This window comes from Sceloporus occidentalis, unplaced genomic scaffold, assembly GCF_023333645.1.
Source record: "Sceloporus occidentalis isolate IW3139 unplaced genomic scaffold, rSceOcc1.0.p SCAF_7, whole genome shotgun sequence".
Taxonomy (NCBI): domain Eukaryota; kingdom Metazoa; phylum Chordata; class Lepidosauria; order Squamata; family Phrynosomatidae; genus Sceloporus; species Sceloporus occidentalis.
Window position 1 is genome coordinate 95,273,349 of NW_028316987.1, and position 17,136 is coordinate 95,290,484.

Sequence of the window (17,136 nt, forward strand, 5' to 3'; positions counted from 1 at the left end):
ATGAAATATAATTCTGGCTGTTACCCCTAGTTTTTAATGAATTTTAAATGGACTTGTTTTTGTTCTTCTTATTTCACCCCTTAGCTACTGTTTTATAGTATCTGTTTTTTGTTGTGAACTGCTTGGGGAGTTTTTAAAATTAAAAGCAGTATAGAAATATTCTGAATAAGTAAATAATCATTAATGTAATTAGGTCATTACATGAAAACCACTTTAAGATTGCAAAGGGATTGTGCAGCACCTTTGAAACTAACTGTGTGAATGAAGTTATAGCATGAACTTTTGCAGATTCAGTCTACATCCCCAGATGCATGGAGTGAATTCATGCATCTGAGAAAGCAGACCTAAGTCTACGAAAGTTTATGCTACAACTTCTTTCACACAGTTTATCTCAAAGGTGCTGCAAAATCCCTTGACGTACTAATAATCTATACTTTGCATACTAATAATGTCTCTGAATTCTTCTTGTTGTGTGCCTTCAAATCATTTCCAACTTATGGTGACCCGAAGGCCATAATGGGGTTTTCTTGGCAAGATTTGTTTAGAGGAGGTTTGCCACTGAGAATGTGACTTGCCCAAGATCATCCAGTGGATTTCATGGCCAAGATGGACATTGAACCCTGGTTTACAGAATTGTAGTCCAATGCTCAAACCACTACACCACGCCGGCTCTCACCTCCACTTTTAAAACTGTATTTCTGGGGTAGATCCTGTTTTCTGCTTCCATTATTAAACAAGTAAAAACCTGCATAACACAAAGGAAGACTGCAGGCCAGATGGCATGCAGGCCAGTGGTAACTAGGTTTTACTTTTGGAAACGGAGGTATCTACAATACACTTAATAGAACAAAATACGTCCAGAGAAATACCAAATATTTTGGCTTTAAACGCTAATTTCTTTATTTAAATCTGGGGTGCCTACTTAACAATTATTATGAAAAAAGCAAGACTCCAACATCTGCAAGTTGCATCTGAGATTAATCTGTTTGCGTAAAGCAATGAAATGGAGGAGACAGAGGCAGAGCTAATAAATTATTTCTTCTGCCTGGCTATGGTTGCTGAAAGGCTAAATAAAAATATTTCCCTACAAATGCAGACACAAAAACCCTGAGAGCTACATATTTAAGAAACCTTATTAGATTAAAAATTATTCTGATTATTCTGGCTCAAAGGAAGGAGATATTTTTTTTAAAAGGGGTGGTGTTCCAGCCAAGTAGAAAAATACATCCCATCAAGTATGAGGTCTTTTGGAGGCTGGTGGTAATACTCTGTATAAAATAATGGTCAAGCACCCTCCTCCACTGTAGTGCAGATGACGTACAACTGGCCCCCCACATTTGCGGCTTTGACTTTTGCAGCTTGGATTCTTTGCGGTTTTGATTAATATGTTATCTCTAGGAATCTCTAGATCCTCCAGCGCAACTCTGCCAGAAGCTGACCATAGGTTGTGAAATTCCCAGGGAAACACTTCTCTAGGCATTTGTGGGTCCTCCAGCATGATTCTATGATCAACCTCTGACAGGTGTTGACCACAGTGTTGCATTGGAGGACCTGGAGAATCTTAGAAAGGTGTTCTCTTAGGTAAAATGAATAGTAGTTTTTTATTTGTGGTTTTTCCACTTTCACAGAGGTCCTTCACACCTAACCCCAGCAAAAGTGGAGGGACAACTGTAAATGAATGCCTTATACATGCTTTATCTTCTCTCCGTTTTTATATTTCCTCTGTCTTTCAGGGACTGGGATAATATTTAGACTGTCATTAGAATAAAGCAAAGATGGTCATCATACTAATTTAACTCTGTATCTGAATACTAAATCAAAGGATAAGCTCTATAGGCAAGAAACTGTTTTCTAACTCTAGACAACTGTTGTTGTTGTTGTTTGTTGTTTTGGAAGTATCAGCATTTGCAAAGTTCTGCAAAATCCTAAAGTTATGAATACCCCAATCTCTATAAATATAAGATCTGTGAAAAGTTCTTGAAAATGCCTCACCATTTACATCTGGCACTGTATTAGACTGCCCAGGATTGGTCCACCTACTAGACCAAATCCAATGGCATAAAAGACTTCAGTATTTAGGTACATCTGGAAACAGGCCCTAAAATGAAGACCATGCCATTACCACTTTGAGGTCAAACATATTCCTAGTGACCACAGTGCCAAAAGCAGAAATGTCACTGGATATCAGCCTGAGATTTGCCAACCAAACTGTATCCTATCAATGAAATCAACATACGTTAAGAGTCTGTTTGCTGCAGTAGCTAGTCTCACCCTTGGACAATTCTCATATTCTCTTCCCTCTCCTAGCTAGTATTATGAAGCCCTGTTTGGAATGGAAAGCAACTAACAGCTGGGAGGCCAAGAATGCAAGCTAGTGTTATATCAAACAAATGGAAACAACTGAAGAAGAGACCAATTCAGTAAGAAAACGCACAGTAAAAAGCCCAAGGGATGAGGTGGAAAGACATTTCTGTCTACAAAATCATCATTTACAGATCTCCTTCCTCCAGGCTATTACCAGGTCATTAACAGACTTGGTAGATCAAGTCTAAATAAAAGTATGAATCTAAAGGGGCCAGAACAACACTCCTGTGTCCATAGCCCAAAGATTGAGTAAACTAGTCCAGCAAGTATCCAAAAGAAAATGCTGTCTTCTGAAAAGGCCACAGTTGCCGGGGGTTTAACACTCATCACTTCCTAATGCCTTCCTAAGGCAGTGCATTACTCTAGTACACATGCATGGCATGAAACTAACCTCAAGGAGACATGAATAAGACTGTCTGATGCAGGACTAGCCTAACTTTGGCCACAGTGATGTTCCCCAGGTTCTCAGAAAATAAAACTAGAGTCAACTAACAGTATAATCACCAACGTACTCCTTATTTATGGATGAAACAGTCTCTTGGACTACATAGTGGACTAAGAACATCCATTTCATGATTAAGCAAAGTATTCCAGTGGAAGTATTAAATATGTTCTCACAACTTTTTTTTGTTATGAACACCCACCAGCTTCTTCATCCAAAAGCTGAGAAGTGGTCAACCATGGAATCATTAGCCATCATACCTTGGAGACATTTTGATGCTTTCTATGGCTCAAATTTTTTTGGTCCTTACTGAGACACTTACCTGTTCCATCCCATGTCAAAAGACACACTCGTGAAGTTCCAGGCCTTTGTGTGAGCTGCACAAAGATTGTTTAAAGCCATTCCCTGTTGCACGTTCCAGTGTAGACTACATTTTCAGCACAGGGAGACACATGCATCATTTCCTCAGTCAACAGGAAACGCTTGCAGAAACCTATGCTGAAAACGTACCCTTCTGGATTTGTGAAGTGTGTGTTTTAGTGGGTTGTGTGCGGCTTTGCGGATATTCAGCCTGGATTCAAGACTTCTAACCATAAAGGCCTTCAAAGTCCAAGCCACAGCAGCTGTCTTTCTGTGTGTGTATGTGTGATGAGATATATATATATAGATATATATAAAAAAAAGAATAGCTCACTCGATTCTTTCCCGCCAGGAATAGGGGGATTCTCCCAGAGCGACATCCATTGCCGGCAATGGACGCACCAAAATTACGTCGGCATCAATGAGTTAGCCACCTCTGTCCTTTCTTTTTCCACCTATTACATTTCTCATGCATCATCCAGCTTCCCAACCATCTTCCTGTTTTCTTCACAGTACGCACGCTAGGTTCTCTCCTTTCTTCAGGACGGAGTTGAAAATGGAGTTGAGAAAAGGAGACGCATGGTCAGCTGGGGATGATGTTAACAAGCTCCTTGCTGCCCTGAGAAGCTGGATGGAAATGGTTGAAATTACTACAAGGGGGTCAGCATTAAGAGGTTGGGAAGGACACAGCTTTAAGTTACAAGCTCTTCACACCCTCCCACCCGATGTTTCCAAAGCACTACTCTGGTGACCAGATTCATAAAATGTGGTGGAAAAAAAATCCTAAAAACAATCAACATTAAAGCTTTCCATTTTGATCACCGAACAGGGTAAGTGGGCTATGCTTCTATCCTAGAGACAACCTGTCCCAAATATTCTTTGCTTTCATATGGTAAGAGATATGCCATTTCCCAATAACTCAAGCTTACATGTTTTCCAGGGCTTTTAATGCACTTAGTACAGATGGACAAGTCCAAAACCAGCCACTAGGAATGTCAAGACAGAAGCAGCTAACTCTTAGAGCCATGAAAAGGTGTGGGACAGATTATAATCAGTGTGCCATTAGAGTATCTCCAAATGCATGGGTATTTTGTTATTTTGACTGATGTAAGGAAGGAGCCCAGTTTCAGATACATGGGTAATATTACACTGAGCACTCACACAGGAAAGTCTTGTCAACTGAATATGTATTTTAAAACCATGTATTGGCTTTATGAATATAAAATGTAATATATAAATGTAAATAAAAAGGGATTTAAAATCTGGAACAATGACTTTTGATAGATAATGATTCCATAGTTGACCACATATATAACCAAACTGCTCTTGAGCCAGAACTATCCCAAGACAAAGCGAGAGAGAGAGAAAGAGAGAGCGCGCACTTAGCAGGAAAATTATTGTTTTAGGCTTAACCCAACACCAAGATTAAGCTTTGTGAAACCTCAAATTGAGACGCAATAGGCTTTTCTTTTACAACAAATTCCCTTTCCCCCCTTGAGCACCCAGTATGGGGGCACAAGTATGAGAACAAAAAGTTTAGAGGACTTAAACCATGGATCAATTGAAATACAAAACTCTAAATCTTAGAAACCTAAGGTCTTGCTTGTACAACGCTTTTCTACTTGATGGGAGAAGAGGGTGGCAGTAAGGCACACATGCATGCACATACACCCTACGTACTCTTACTAGATAGAAAGTAAACCATACCAGATTCATCAGCTCTTGGTAGCAGGATCAATTAATTTATCAGTATTTTATTCAGTCCAGGCAAGGATACCAGGTTTGGGCAGCTCCTGCATACAGGTATTAGAGAATACCCCCCTCCAATCTATCTGGGGACAGCTCAGGACAAGATGCATGCAAACCTAAGGCAAGCTCTCCTCTCTTCCTGTGCAGAAAAGCGTTCTTGCAAGCAAGCCTTAAGCTGTCAAAGTCAAGGTGCAGCATGGACTGCACATATTTCAGGCAGAAAGAGAGTAAGATTCACAGCCTTACTTTTGTACAAACACTCAGAAGCATAACATATTGTTTTAGAAATTCTCTCTCTTTTCAATCATTCATTACACTTACAAAACATTTTCATCCTGCAAATACAATTTATTGTATATATTCATGTATATGTCTGTAACTTTTAGTGAAAAATCTGACCCCAAAAACCTGAGTTGACTTATCCGTGGGTCAATGTAAGTACTGTACTTTAACTCACATAAAAAAGGAACCACCCATCCCCTGGTGAAAGGCAAGAGTGTAATCTGTCCAGGAAGCAGCCCCTTCTACTCTCTCACCCATCTAGCTGCCTTTAGAGTGAGCACAAATAATTATGCCAGCTGGAATTTTGTACATTCTTTGGCATTGTTTTCCTTTGCTTCATCCTTTGGATCCTTTGTTACATACCTTTAAGTTTTACCCTTGACTTATCAACGGGTCATATCAACATCCGTAATTTTGGCCCTAAAAGCTGTCCTCAACTTGGCCCATAGGAGGTTTCCGCACCAGATTCCTAAGTCTCTCCAGGCCCCAACCTCTTCATCTCTGATCAGCAGTGGATCAAACCCCAGGCAATGCATATGGGCTTTGGTATCTATGCAAGAGAGCCAAGCATGATACAGTATTTTTGAGTGCTGGATGATGACTCTGGATACCAGGGTTACCATCTCTGCTCAGTCATGCAAACCCACTGGGTGACTTTGAGTCTCTCAGTCTCAAAGGAAGGCAAAGGCAAAACTTCTCTGAACAAATCTTGCCAATAACACCCCATGATAACTTGACCTTTTGCTGTTGTACCTTCAAGTGGTTTCAACTTATGGCGACCTGTCACAGGGTATTCTTGGCAAGTTTTGTTCAGAGGGGGTTTGCATTTCCCTTCCTCTGAGGCTGAGAGAGTTTGACTTGCCCATGGTCACCCAACAGACTTCCACGCTGGCTGACTTTGGGCAAGTCAAACTCTCTCAGTCTCAGAGGAAAAAAACACAAATCCTCTCTGAACAACTCTTGCTAAGAACACCCCGTGATAGATTACCACAAGTCCATGCCAAGCAGGGATTTGAACCCTGGTCTCCAGAATCATCCTCCAATACCCACACCACTGTACTATGCAGGCTCTCTTGGGTTCACCTTAGGGTCACTATAAGCCAGAAATAACTTGAAGGTACAGAACAACAACCAACAGAAGCTTTCAAATATCTAAATATAGTCAGGAAGAGGGGTGTTTTTTGGGAGGGGGAGGGAAATCTTGGCTGGGCATTAAAGGGCTAAACACTCTGTTCCCTACCCTTGCAACTCTCCCCAAAACTGCCCCTTCCATAATCATACTTTTAAAAAGCACTCGCTGGTATCAATGGAGGTTTTTTAGATGATGGATTTAAGCATGCTGAGGAGTCACTGGTGCCAATGGAAGCTTTTTTAAAAAAACGTCTATCTGCAGCAAGAGAAAGAGCAGAAGTGCAGATTTTGGGGAGAGAATGAGAAAGAATGAATGGAGTCTGGGCAATGAGTTCCAAGGGGGCATGTATGGCAGCAATGGGGTGGCTCTATACACTTTGGGAGATGGTCCCTCACAAGCATGCCTAGAGACAATTTGATCCTTAACCCAAAGAAGTTTCCCACCCCTGAAGACAGGTCACTGGCATAGTCTGCCTCCCCTGCTTCTGGACTTCTTCATAGTTTTCATTCCCTTAATCTGAAGTCACCAGCTGATACCATTGAATCTACTCCCCTCTCTCCTTAGAGTAGGAATGAAAGATTAATACTAGTGAGGAGGAAAAGAGAAGCAGGCTCTTTTTCCTTATGCAGTAACCAATGCAGCAAAGGGAAGAAGTGACTATAGGTTCAAATCTTATGATAGCCACGTGACAAGAAAAAGATATGGGCACAGCACACAGTGTACTGTCCACTGCCACCCCACTTTCACACTAAGCTAATAAATAAGGCAGCAAGACATCAAACACAACTTAAGCAGCAAGGCCATTCTCAGGTTAACTACTCTGTCAAGAGCATAGCAGCACTCCTTACGGCAGCCTATGTTTTCCAAGACAGCTGGTATCTCAATTTCAGCTTAAATGGAGTGAACATTCCTATTATACAGTAGTGTGACTTCACAATTTATCAGAAAAGCCTGCTGACCACTTCCTTCATTGCAAACTGGTATGCCAAAGGACCTGAGTGGGCTTTTCAGAAAATGTTAAGGTTCTCAAGATGATTGGTATTAAACTGATTCAACAAAACTATTTCCCCGTCAAGTTGAAGTGTTTCTCTTTTGCCAAGTAGCAAAGTGCAGACAGTTTTTGTATTGAAAGGGAAAGGGAACACTTTTAGAAAGTTTTTGACTACATTCTTTTCTAATGGAAGAATTTTAAACGTGTTTGCAATGCAGGCAACACATCCTACCTTCCCTAGCAATTCAAATTCGACCAAGCAGAGCAAAATTCAGGTGGATGTCATATAATTTTAGCCTGTTCCTTTCTGAAGACATTTTTTTAAAAAAAGAAAAGAAAAGCAGGAATCTACATGAATTGAGGAAACCCATATACACTGTGAAGAGAAGCACATTTCATTTTGAATGACACCAAGAACAGCTACAGAGACCCCAACTTACTTTTAGGTCTTTCCAGCCATCCAAAAGCTTGTTAGCCAAATCGCTGACATCCACTATCTTATCCGTCTGCTCCTGACTCCTCTCGCTCTCCACATCTGACAAGCCTTCCTCTTCATCTTGAGAAGGTGTTTCCACAGCAACAGATTCTTCTAGCTTTGTGGTGATGCTCTCCTTCATCTCTGCCTCAGGTTCAACCTCTTGCTCTGCTGCCTGAGACTTGCTGATGTCTGCAGAGGCCTCAACGGCCACATCCTTGGCAGGCTCTTGTTGCACTGGTTGTTCATCCACTGTCTCTGGTGGGGTACTCTCTGGATGTTCCAGGTCCTCTTTGCCTTCCTTCAACTCAATCTCACTGATGGTGTCAGAGATGGCACTGTCCATGCTGTTTTCACTTATGATTTTGAGCCTCCGCAAAGCAAGTTTCTTAGGAGTGTCTGTGTCACCCTCTAGATTAGGTTTAGCGGAAGGATCTGGAGTATTGAGGGGAGTATGAGCCCGCGATGTGTTCTCGCTGGAATAACCATCCCCTTCGCTGAGCTGTGGAATGGCAGACTTGGTCTGGGCCCAGCGCTGGATTATTGGAAGCACTTTGCTCTCCTCTAACATGTTTTTGTTGGGAATAGGCAAGAGCTCCAACGTTTTTATAATCTAATCACAAAACATAACATGGCACCCGTTATCTTTCAACAATTGTTTGTTATAAACTACAATACCTTGTTTGGAGGAGACAGGCACTATAACATTAGCAATCAATGTATGTCCAAATGATAGCTGGATGATCATTAACAAGTTGTAAAATCAAATGCTCCCTGTTTCCTGCATTCTCAATCTGTCTTCCACTCTCCCTCTTTGTTTTCTACACAGCTCTAATCATTGTTTCTTGTGATGCCAGCATGAGCAAACTATGGATACCAAATGCCTAACAATGTAGGAGCCCTGCTGAATTAAACAAAAGGCTCATCTAGTCTATCATGCTGTGGCCCGTCTTTCATTTATTTATTTCATTAAAATATTTATATCCCACACTATATCTGCAGATATCAGGGGGGACATATAATAAAATCAATGGGAGGCCATAAATAACAATAATTGTGGAAGACTATTAAATCATTTATCACTTAAAACCAGACAATTTAAAACCAGGTAAACAATTTAATACTGGCCATAATGCATGTGCAAATTGGACACAACCAATTTGATTGTGGAGGCTTGCAGATGGTCACACGGTGCCCCATATTATTCAATGACACCAACATGCAAGCTGACACATCAGCATGTCCATGTATGCCATTGAATAATATGGGACATGACAATCCATAGGTGGTCACATTCGCAGATCACCAGCCCCCCAATATGAAGGGTCCACTGTACTGAGGCCTCAAGCCATTTAGGGTTGTACAGTAAATGTTATCACCAGCACCTTAATTCAGACCAGAAGCCAGTGTTTTGGGCAGCAATGCAATGCCTTTACTACCGGTCCTAAATGGTTTTCTGTATGGTTTTCCAGTCAGCAGCCTAGCTGCTGCATTGTACACTAGCTGCAGTTACTGAGTCATCTTCAAGGACAGCCCCACATAGTGTTCATTGCAGTAGTCTAACTGGAAAGTTACCAGTGCATGGATTGCTGTGGTTAAGTTATCCCTGTCCATGAAAGGTTGTAGTTGACAGATCAGCTGAAGGTGGCCCCAAGCACACACAGTCATGGAGTCCACCTGGGCTTCCAATCATAAAAATAGATCTAAGTGTACTCTCAAGCTATGACACTGCTCCTTCAGGGAGAATGGAATCCCATCCAGGGCAGGTAGCTCCAAGAATCCACAGAGCCTCTGCCTTTTCAGGACTCGGCTACAGTTTACTGGCCCTTATTCGGTCTATTAATGCAACTAAGCAGTGTTCCAGCACCTGCCCATTCCCAGATGACTCAGGATGAAGGCAACTAGAGCTGAGTGTCACTACGCCAAATGATGACAATGAGTATCAGAGTAGGCAACTGACACCCACAGATGAGTGTCAGAACAGAAACAGAGTAGGCAAACTCAGTGTCAGAGTAGGCATCTAGATGCCCACAACAAGTTCATCAACAAGCCCTCAAAGCAATGGTTCTTTTCTATTCATCTTCCATAGTAACTGGGATAGACAGCTAGAGTGTTTTGGGCAGCAGAGACAATATAATGCAATTGTCACTAGTAGCCATGGCCAAACTAATTCTCCAAAATCAGAACCTATTTCAAAGTGTTGTTTTTGATTTGGGTTACATGTGCTAACCACATTCCCATTAAATTATGAAAGCAAATGCTGGTTAAAGCTTAACAAAAAGTAAAGTGGAAGGGAGGTTTAAAGGCATGGGGAAGGACAAAGGTAGGCATCATAACAGAACCTCTTCTTCTTGAAATGGAAGCTCCTAACTTTATATACGGTCACTGCTTTTCAAAGTTTGTACACATTGCCAGAGCCACATGGCAGTCTTCTCAAGGTAACCACTGACCTCTAGCTGGAGCTTCAGGTTGTTGGTTGTGTTCCCCCTGCCATCCCCAAGCTCTGCCATCCAAATCCAGAGAAGGGATAAGCCATGACATTCCAAGAAGGACTTCAGGCAGGCTTGAGAATGCGTATTCTTTAAAAAGAAAGAGAGCGTGTGTGAAAATGTGAAAAGTGACCAGGAGGCCATGCAACTGTTTCTCCAGGCACACTACAAACTATCAAAACCTATACAATACATTTTACTATTTAAAAAAAAAAGCGCAGCACACTAAACTAAAATTCAGCTTCAAATAAAGCTACATATTACCATGATCAGGCAGCAACACCGGGTTTGTTGTTTTTAAAAAGCAATAAACAAGTCCTTGATTTATCGAGCTGTGAGTTATGACACAGAGGAACTGATACTGAAATCTCACTGCACAACTCTAGCTAAGTTCTTCTGCCAATCCTCTGTAAGAAGGAAGGAATACTGACCTGTCTCACTGAACTGTTTTGAAGATTCCCTCATAATACTAATAATAAAAAATAAAAATTTATTTATATTTCCCGCCTCTCCCTTTGGATCGAGGCGGGATTACAGCAGTAATACTGTACTATATAACAATTATCAGTAGGTTAACTAGCCATAGTCCCAAGTGAAAAGGTGATGGCTACCAAGTTTTCAGACGAATAGTCTTCCAAAAGTGCTCAAAAATATATGGGAAGACTGGGTTGCTTCTGAAGATCTATGCCAGGAAATATGATTGGAGAAATGATTGCTTCCCTTGAGAAAGAGCCTATATTGAACTCTTCACAACTAAACATATCCCCTAATGTAAAGATACAGTGGGTTTCACTTCTCTGCTCATTTCTTGACAAGAGCAGGAGGCTGCACAAACACCTATTTTTGGTGCACTCCAACAGCTATTTCAAAGTTGTTCACCATGGCCTCAGGTCTCCTGCTGGCTCTCTACCTCCACTAAGTTACACAGTGATGCAAATCTTCTACAAAAGCCTGATAACCTCACAGCCCCACAATCAAAATGAATTATCTAATTCACTTTACAGTTCATTTTCTAATTTGGATTTAACATCCAAACAGCCTGAAGGAAAGGGGTCACCTCACCTGGATGAGTTTGAGACAGGTAAGCTTTTGCTCCAGAGTCTCAATGCGTACCATCAGCCGGGACAAACTGAGAACTTGATTCTTATCTGAAAGCCCTTCTCCGTTCTCCAGGAGTGCCTCTAATTCTCCATCCACCTATCAAAACCAAAAGAAACTGTGCACAAGGTACAGCAATATCCATGCCAGACCCTTCCCCACCACAGCTTTAGGCCTGAAGGCTTTTTAGCAACAGGGACATGGATTAGGTCAGACACTGGATTTCCAGCACACTAAAGTCACCTGTGCCCCCCCCAAACCAAACCAAATTTTTCAAATACAAACAATTTAAAATGACTATAATAAAATATCAATTTAAATTATTTTGAACAAAACAGGATTATAGTAGAGCAAAAACAAAGAGTTTTATCTTATCTCTATATGCATATTCAAAGGGACATCACAAAGTGAAACTGAGAAATCAGTTTCATTGCTTGTGTTCTAATAGTTTTAACCATTCAGAGTTGTTGGAGTATGTAAAGTTTTCTAGAGGCAGACAATACAAATTAACACAGATGCATGTAATTGGATTATCTCTGTGCCAAAAGAATATTTTAAAAGTGTACCCTTTTTAAACAGGACCTGACAAATTCTGACAAACTGATTCAGAATATTTGGCTAAGAGACGGAAAAGTTTCATTTGCAGGACATTGGTCTAGATGACCTTCTATAATTTCAGCAAAGGCCACTCATTTAATTCCAGTAATACCTGGATGGGAATTGAATTCAAACAAATTATTATCTTGGCAAATATCAAGCCTAAGTTTTACATTACAACTGTTGCATGGTTACTACTCCATTGTGATCAGCTTTTTAATCCTACATCCATCATCAAGAGGTTCCCATCACACGGGCTACACCAGACATGTGATTATTTTCCACATGAGCAATCGAACTTCAACAGTGGCACAGAAAGTACTCACATGATGCAGAAGTTGAGATATTACTGATGTGACATGGGAGCTGGCCACAAGAGAACAGATACAAAGATTAAGGCATTGCGAGACTTGGGATTTTGTCAGGTAACTGGGAAGACCACTTGCAAATCAAAAGAAGGTGTTGGCAGAAAGAATCACCACCCACACAACAGTCAGGACATCTTAGTTGTTGGCTAACTCTTCCTGTGAGATCTGCCGCATTTACTTTGTGCAGGATGGTACTGTAGTTCTGTTGGCCCCGATCCCTCTGAATGATAGTTAAACCCAAATGTGCCAGTTTGAGATATTTGTTTGATCTGAGAACATCATCCGCTAAAAGTTTACTTTTTGAAAAAGACCCAGGAAGAAACATGCAATACAGCCTATTTCCAAAGCACTCACCAGCCCAAAGATACACAGGTAAACCCAGCTGTACTAGGAAGTAAAAAGTTTCCTTACCGAATCTTTTTTACGCGACCTTTCTTTTTTCATTTTGCCTCCAGCCGCCCTAATGCTGACCCTGTTCTCCCCTCCAAGGTAGCCTCGGCAGTTTGCAGAGCCACAGAAACACTTCTGTGCTTCTTTGCTGTTTGAAACACAGACGTGACAAAAGGACAGGTAAGATTTCCAGGCAATTATTTCTGTAGAATTAAACAGATTTCATCTCAGTGAGCATCTTATCTAATGATGCTCTTGCTTTTAAGATGTTACCTTCAAAGGCAAATGTTTTAAAACAGCCTTTACCAGATTAATTGCAGAGCCAACCACATGCAGAAAGGTTTTAGAAGATTTCTGGATGAATCATGGCCTCAGACCCCTCAGCAAAGGGGTGGCAGTTTGGGGATGGAAATCCGATTTTTAAAATATATTTGCAAAGTTTAAATCACATATTAAATCAAGGACCTATACCTGACTTTGCTCCAAATCATTTTATTTGCTCTCATTCAAATGTGCTTACATTTACCAAATCAAGCAAAAAAGTAATAACAGCACTTACCCATATCTCTGGAACTGGTAGTCAAAAGTCAGCTCTGAGCCTGATGGTACTAGCTTTGTGGTGAAAAAGCCAACTCTCAGTTGTCCATTCACTGTCCACTAAAGAGACGTCCAAAATGTACAATAAGATTAACAGGGGTATTTATAACTATTATGTCTTATTTTAAAAAACATATGTATTCTAGAAATGACTCTGCATTACTGGAGTACTTGGCATCTACCAATCATTTTCTATGCCAAGTGATCACAACTCAAGCAAATGAGCACTTTAAATCCAAGACCGTTTTAATTACAAAATTTGGAATTCATAGCGTTCCATTTATATAATCAGTGTATGAAGTAAACTAGAACAGATCTGCAGAACTGTTAGTCAAAGGTTAGCTTTATTTATTTCAAAATAATGCTTCAAGCTAATGTTAGGAAAATATTATGAAATTCAACACACATGCATACTTCTTGCTTCACCCTTCCTGTCCCAACTCCAACTGCCTTTAAATGTTCCTGTTAAAGCACAGATTGTTTCTTTCACATTCTGTAAATACCCCCCCCCCCCGCCTCATCTATTTCTTTCCTCTTGAGGACCTATTCTTCTTTGTACAGACTATGGCCTATCCTTCCTTATTTCAATCACTGACTTATTTCAAATTATTGTGCCTTTGAGCAACTCCCCAGTTAAGAATTTCAGTTCCTTATCTTCTGGCATGGTAGCGTTCCTTTTATCTCCAGACCCTGTCTGACGTTTTTACTCTGGCCAAACTAGCCTCTCACTTTCTTCATGGAAAGTGTGTTGTTTGCAAACATCTTAAGACAGATGGCTTTCTCCTTCAGCAACTAGGATATTTCACGTAGGAGAGTTGTCCTACACAAATCAAGCCACATTTAATTTAAAACCAGACTGCAACAGCATCTTCTTGTAACTTACCTTCTGAGTTTCACAGTTTGGTTCACAGCTGTGGTTCATGAAACGAGAGCAATTTCCTTTTTGGGTAGCATCTATTATCTGAAAGGAAAAGGAAAATATTTATTCCTGCCTAACACTACCCCTTCTAGGTCCAAACAATTAAAATTGTGGCAGGGTTTTAACTGGAATTTCACTTTCTTTTAATGAAGAAAAATGCACACACACAGTCTCTTTCTTACAGAAAACTGATCTAACAAGTTAACATTTGTTTGTGTCTCATTATCCAATGACTGGAAAAATTACAAGCTCCCCCAAAGAGGTTGTGTGACGTCCTTTTAGGGTCACATTATTCTAATAGCAGTGAGATAAACCAAAATCGTATTCATGCACAACTGGTGATCTTACAAGTATGGACATATAACACCGTTGAAAGATACACAGGTTTATGCATATACCTGTATGGACAGGTAAACCTATAAGTATTTAAAATAAATATGTATTACTAAAAAAAACTTTGGCTAGTCTTGCTCCTTCTACTTTGGTGATTTCATTTCTGAACTTTATTCACTCCGGGCCATCATGAGGCCATCAAGCAGTTTGATACTCCTTTAATTGCCATGACTCTATCTTACAGAATCCTGGGATCTGTAGTTAGGTCAGGCGAGGCACCAGCGCTCTCTGACAGACTAAGCTCAAGATCTTCCCAAAGTACAAATCCCAGGAACAACTGCTTTAATTCTGCAGCATACATACAGCCATATATATTACCACTCCCATTTTACAGAGAAACTGGGCACTTACCTCATCATTTTTCAAGGCCATAAAATAATAGTGGATGTTCTTGCTTCGGGCATACTCCTTCACTCGGGTTTTGAACTCTTTGTGATCCAGTACTTCACCACAGTACTCCAGTACAAAGGTGTTACTAAGCAGGCCCAAGAAAGAAAAAAAGATCTAAGACTTACTAGCAGCCCAGTTTTGACCTATAACTCCCTAAGTGGTCCAGGCCTAGAACAGTTCAGTGCAGGCTTTCCCCTGTATGAATCCACCCCTTGCACTTTGAGATGTTACAGAAATGCTCCTGCTCAGAGCTTCATCTTTGTGTGCTTGAAGGGTCTCTACTCAGAGCAGGGCCTTCACAGTAGTTGCCCTAACAATATGAAATACTTTCCCATGACATGTGTGTTTATTCCCATCCTGAGTTGACTTCCAAGCCCTAGTCAAAACCTCTCTGCTGGACCTAGCCCAGCAGTGGACAACTTTAACAAGCCTAAGCAGCCAGTTTTATGTCCCTCAGATTTTCAAGACTGAATCTGCACTGCAGAGATAATGCAGTTTTACACTGTTTCAACTGCCATGGCTCAGTGCTATGGAACCCTGGGATCTGTAGTTTGTTGTGGCTCCAGAGCCCTCTGACAGAGAAGGCAAAATATCTCACAAAACTAAAAATCCCACAGTTCCATAGTACTGAGCCATGGCAGTTAAAGCGGTGTCAAACTGCATTATGTCTGCAGCGGAGATACAGCCCAGGTTAAGGATTTACACTGTTAACATTGTTTGCAATTGTTTTAGACTGTTTCAAAATCACTCTTACACTGAGCTCTTATGACATACTCGAAGATACAAATAATGTGATTATGCATTTTTTTGTAAATATATACATAAATATGCAATATGCAAATAATATTGAACGGGGGGCAGTCTAAGTTAAGTTCCCAAAGCCTTTGGGCTTTCTATGAGATCTCTCTTCCTGTCTGAGGCTGATGACACATTGCAGAATTAATGCAGTTTGACACTGCTTTAAATGTCATGGCTCCTCCTATGGAATCCTGGAATTTGTAATTTTTTGTGGCACCACAGCGCCCTGACATTGAAGGCTAAATCCCAGAATTCCATAGCGTTGAGCAATGGCAGTTGAAGCGGTGTCAAACTGCATTAATTCTGCAGTGCAGATGCAGCCAAAGAGGGGGTTCTCTGTGTGTGTGTAGGAACAGGGCACCAGGCTTCTGAAGGCTTAAAAAGAGGTTGACCTTGTGCAAAGGCATGCTAACACAGCAGCATTTTCTCTCACTGGTTCACTGAATAGTTTTGGCCTACATTTCATTTCTGACAAGTCCAACAAAAAGGAAGAGAAATAGTCTGGCCTAGAACCAAGACGTTCCTACTGACTAGGAAGTGTTTTGTGCACAAGAGATGAAAACCCTTAAGTTGAAGCCCTTTCAATAAGCAAAGCCTTACGAGGGCAGGTCTTTTGCTGCTCTCAGCCCCCAGCCTTTCTTCTCTGTTAGGATGACTTCCACATCTGCATGCTGTTTCCTCTGAAACCGCCGATTGGAGCAGTACTCCCCATTGGGGCATCTTGAAGAACTAAGCACAAGGGAGAACAATAAAATAATTCAGGTATCATAAGCCACTGGTGACTGCCTTCGGAGTCCCTTTTGTACTGAGCATCCTAGAAAGACTAGATGTGATTCTCCGAAGAAGTACAACCAAACCTATAATGTTCAAAACACAACCACCTCAGTGAAGACTCAGATTTCATTCTCCAGTGTGCTTTATACTTTAGGATTAAATAAACATCTGGAGATCTTTCAGTAAATCGTTACAATGATTTCAGAACGTTCAAAAATGGGGGGTGGGGGTGGTAACAACAACTATACAGTCAGCCTTCTTTATCCATGGATTCTTTATCCATGGATTCAAACATCCACATCTTGAAAATATTCCAAAAAAGGTATAAATTTCAAATCTCAAACCTTGATTTTGCCACTTTATGCAAAGGACACCATTTTACTATGCCACTGTATTTAATGTGACTTGAGCATCCATGGATTTTGGTACCCATGAAGGGGGGGGGGAGAAATCCTGGAACCAAAAATGAGTTTTACATTCCCTCCCAAACACAAGGGCACATTTCATCACCTCTGTAAGGGGGCAATG

At 40.9% G+C, this 17,136-nt stretch overlaps 1 protein-coding gene across 5 annotated transcripts in view; it reads right to left on the reverse strand.

Moving 5' to 3' along the window:
- SETD2 (SET domain containing 2, histone lysine methyltransferase) overlaps positions 1-17,136 on the reverse strand; it is a 70,387-nt gene that overhangs the window by 24,369 nt on the left and 28,882 nt on the right. For 4 of the 5 annotated variants that reach the window (XM_089533788.1, XM_089533787.1, XM_089533786.1 and 1 more), the window contains exons 6-13: positions 16,435-16,563; positions 14,998-15,121; positions 14,218-14,295; positions 13,297-13,394; positions 12,759-12,885; positions 11,347-11,481; positions 10,246-10,374; positions 7,761-8,408 (exon numbers count right to left, since the gene is read on the reverse strand). In XM_089533788.1, coding sequence (XP_089389914.1) covers positions 7,761-8,408; positions 10,246-10,374; positions 11,347-11,481; positions 12,759-12,885; positions 13,297-13,394; positions 14,218-14,295; positions 14,998-15,121; positions 16,435-16,563 — 1,468 coding nt within the window. Of the gene's footprint in view, positions 1-3,500; positions 3,794-7,760; positions 8,409-10,245; positions 10,375-11,346; positions 11,482-12,758; positions 12,886-13,296; positions 13,395-14,217; positions 14,296-14,997; positions 15,122-16,434; positions 16,564-17,136 lie in introns of all 5 variants that reach the window. The other variant, XR_016281983.1, reaches the window with a different exon arrangement.